The sequence below is a fragment of the Propithecus coquereli genome, unplaced genomic scaffold (assembly GCF_000956105.1).
Source record: "Propithecus coquereli isolate 6110/MARCELLA unplaced genomic scaffold, Pcoq_1.0 Scaffold154, whole genome shotgun sequence".
In the NCBI taxonomy this organism is placed as follows: domain Eukaryota; kingdom Metazoa; phylum Chordata; class Mammalia; order Primates; family Indriidae; genus Propithecus; species Propithecus coquereli.
In genome coordinates, this window is record NW_012139858.1 from 2,722,862 (window position 1) to 2,725,088 (window position 2,227).

Consider the following 2,227-nt stretch of genomic DNA (forward strand, 5'->3'; position numbering starts at 1 on the left):
TCAGAAAGAGGCATCAGTGGATGATTTCATGCTTATTGCTTACATTTTAGGTAATCTGTAAGTCGGATGCTCCGACAGGAGATGTTCTTCTTGATGAAGCTCTAAAGCATGTTAAGGAGACTCAGCCTCCAGAAACGGTCCAGAACTGGATTGAATTACTTAGCGGTAAGCTGCTGTGTGTATAAACCAAAACCTGAATTCTATTTAAAAGATTGCGTAAAAAGTTTAAAATCCTTTTGAAAGGAACCTAAATAAAATAGCCAGAAGCTTATTTGTTTATTTAGGCAAATTTGAAAGGGGTCGGTCACTGAGCGGGGAAAAGAATGGTTTTTATAAAATTTCATCCTGTTTATCAAGACTTAGCAGTTATCAAATGAGATGTAATATTCTTACTTAGAGCTCCTATCATTCTTCATCAAAATTACCACATGCTACCGTATTCTGGATGGTGATAAGCAACCCCAAAACCACAGTGGCTTAAAACAGCAGTTTATTTCTCATTCAGGCTGTAATGTAAGTCAGTCACAGGCCACTTCATTCTCCCTCTGGTAGCCAGGCAGTGGAGGCCACCACCATCTGGAGCAGTATCAGTCACTGTGGTGAAAGGAGGAAGAGTGTAGCAACTCTGGCTCTTAAGTTTCTGCTCAGAAATGACATGTGGTTCATGTTTCCTTGATCAGAACAAATCACATGGCCCCTCCTAACTTCAAGGAGACAGGGAAGTGCAACCTAAGGGAGGAGAACCTGAAAAATTTGACAGCACAAATGACTATGACATTTATATTAAAGTTATTTGTATGTTTGTCTAATTTCCTAGTTGGGAAGCTCCTTGAGTGTGAGACCTAAGTTATCTTGTTATTCCTCTCTGCTGTTACCTAAAACATAGCTACTGCGTACATTTATTGTCATTTCATCTCATGTTCAAGCATATCACTATTTAGAGTAACTTTTAAAAACAACTGGACATTTTCAGAGATTGGTAGTTAACATGGAACATGGTCAGTTTTCTAAGTTATGAATAAGCAGAGTTTTTAAAAACAGTAGTCCTATTGGGATGTTCTTCTTTCAGTAAGATATGTTGTTTTTATATTTGTTTTATTTAAAAATTAAATATGTACACTCCATTCTTAGCTAATAGGACAGTAATGATCACTTTACACTTAGGGCAATGGTCATTCTTCCTTCTTACTGATAGAAAACATTAAATTTAGTTTTGAATTTTTTGACAACCTTCTTGTAGATTTGATGTTTCTTTTTATCTCATTGAGTAAGGAAAACTTTAACTCCACTCCTCTCTTCTCCTTTGTGCTTGTGATATTGGACTTGTCTTCAGTTGCAATTTCTGTTGCAAGAATCTTTTAAAATTACTTTGCTCATTTTATGAGGGTTTGTTTAGTTAGAACTAGATAACGATAATCTACAAATCCACTCAGTCAGCACATTGATACAGTACATCACAATACCTATCACATTGTCAGTGCTCTCTGGGTTAGCCCTCCATGTATGCCTGTCAGTGGCATGCAACATCTGACAGAGACTCAGTGAGGGCATTAATGTTAACTCCATGTTAAATATTAGCAGATAACAATTTTTTAAGATAAAAATAAAAGTACTAATAACTTCTTTTCTTCTTCTCTCCCCCGCCCTCCGCTCCAACAGCCACAGAAGCCGTGAGCTAATATATTAACTTTTAACTGTCCTCTCGTGGGTCATTTTGTATATTCTCTGGAGTTCATTGGCCTTAGCAATCTTTGGGTCATTCTCATGTTGTATTGCCTGCGGGGAGTTAGCTACGCTCCCAGCAAAAAATCAGGTCCCTTAGATAGAGGTCATCGCAAAGGATAAGAAAATAATAGAAAGTGGAAAATAACGGAAATAAAAGAATACACAGAGACGAAGGTATAGTTTTATAGATTTATATAAAGATAAAAGACAAAAAGCAGGGGTACTTAGGGGTCCCTACAATATCCCCGGGAATGGTGAGGCCCAGAATAAAGTTTCACATGGGCATTTATAGGTACAGAGATCAGTTGCCAGGGGTAACAGATTTACATAATAACAGGTAGTTTGTTTTGGGTTAAAAGTCTTTCAAAAGGCTTCTATAGATCCCTTAACTAACTAACTAACTCTGGTTACAGAACTTTCAAGGACAAACTTTTAAGTTCTAAGATAAAGCTATTACTTAACAGAAGGGTTAAACAGAGATATAGTGGCTCCATATTTCTTT

General features: G+C 36.9%; 1 protein-coding gene across 2 annotated transcripts in view; it reads left to right on the forward strand.

Annotated features, from left to right (window-relative positions):
• GOLPH3 (golgi phosphoprotein 3 (coat-protein)) overlaps nucleotides 1–2,227 on the forward strand; it is a 75,447-nt gene that overhangs the window by 51,672 nt on the left and 21,548 nt on the right. For both annotated transcript variants that reach the window (XM_012640526.1, XM_012640527.1), the window contains one exon: nucleotides 51–165. In XM_012640526.1, the coding sequence (XP_012495980.1) occupies nucleotides 51–165 (115 nt within the window). The remainder of the gene's footprint in view (nucleotides 1–50; nucleotides 166–2,227) is intronic.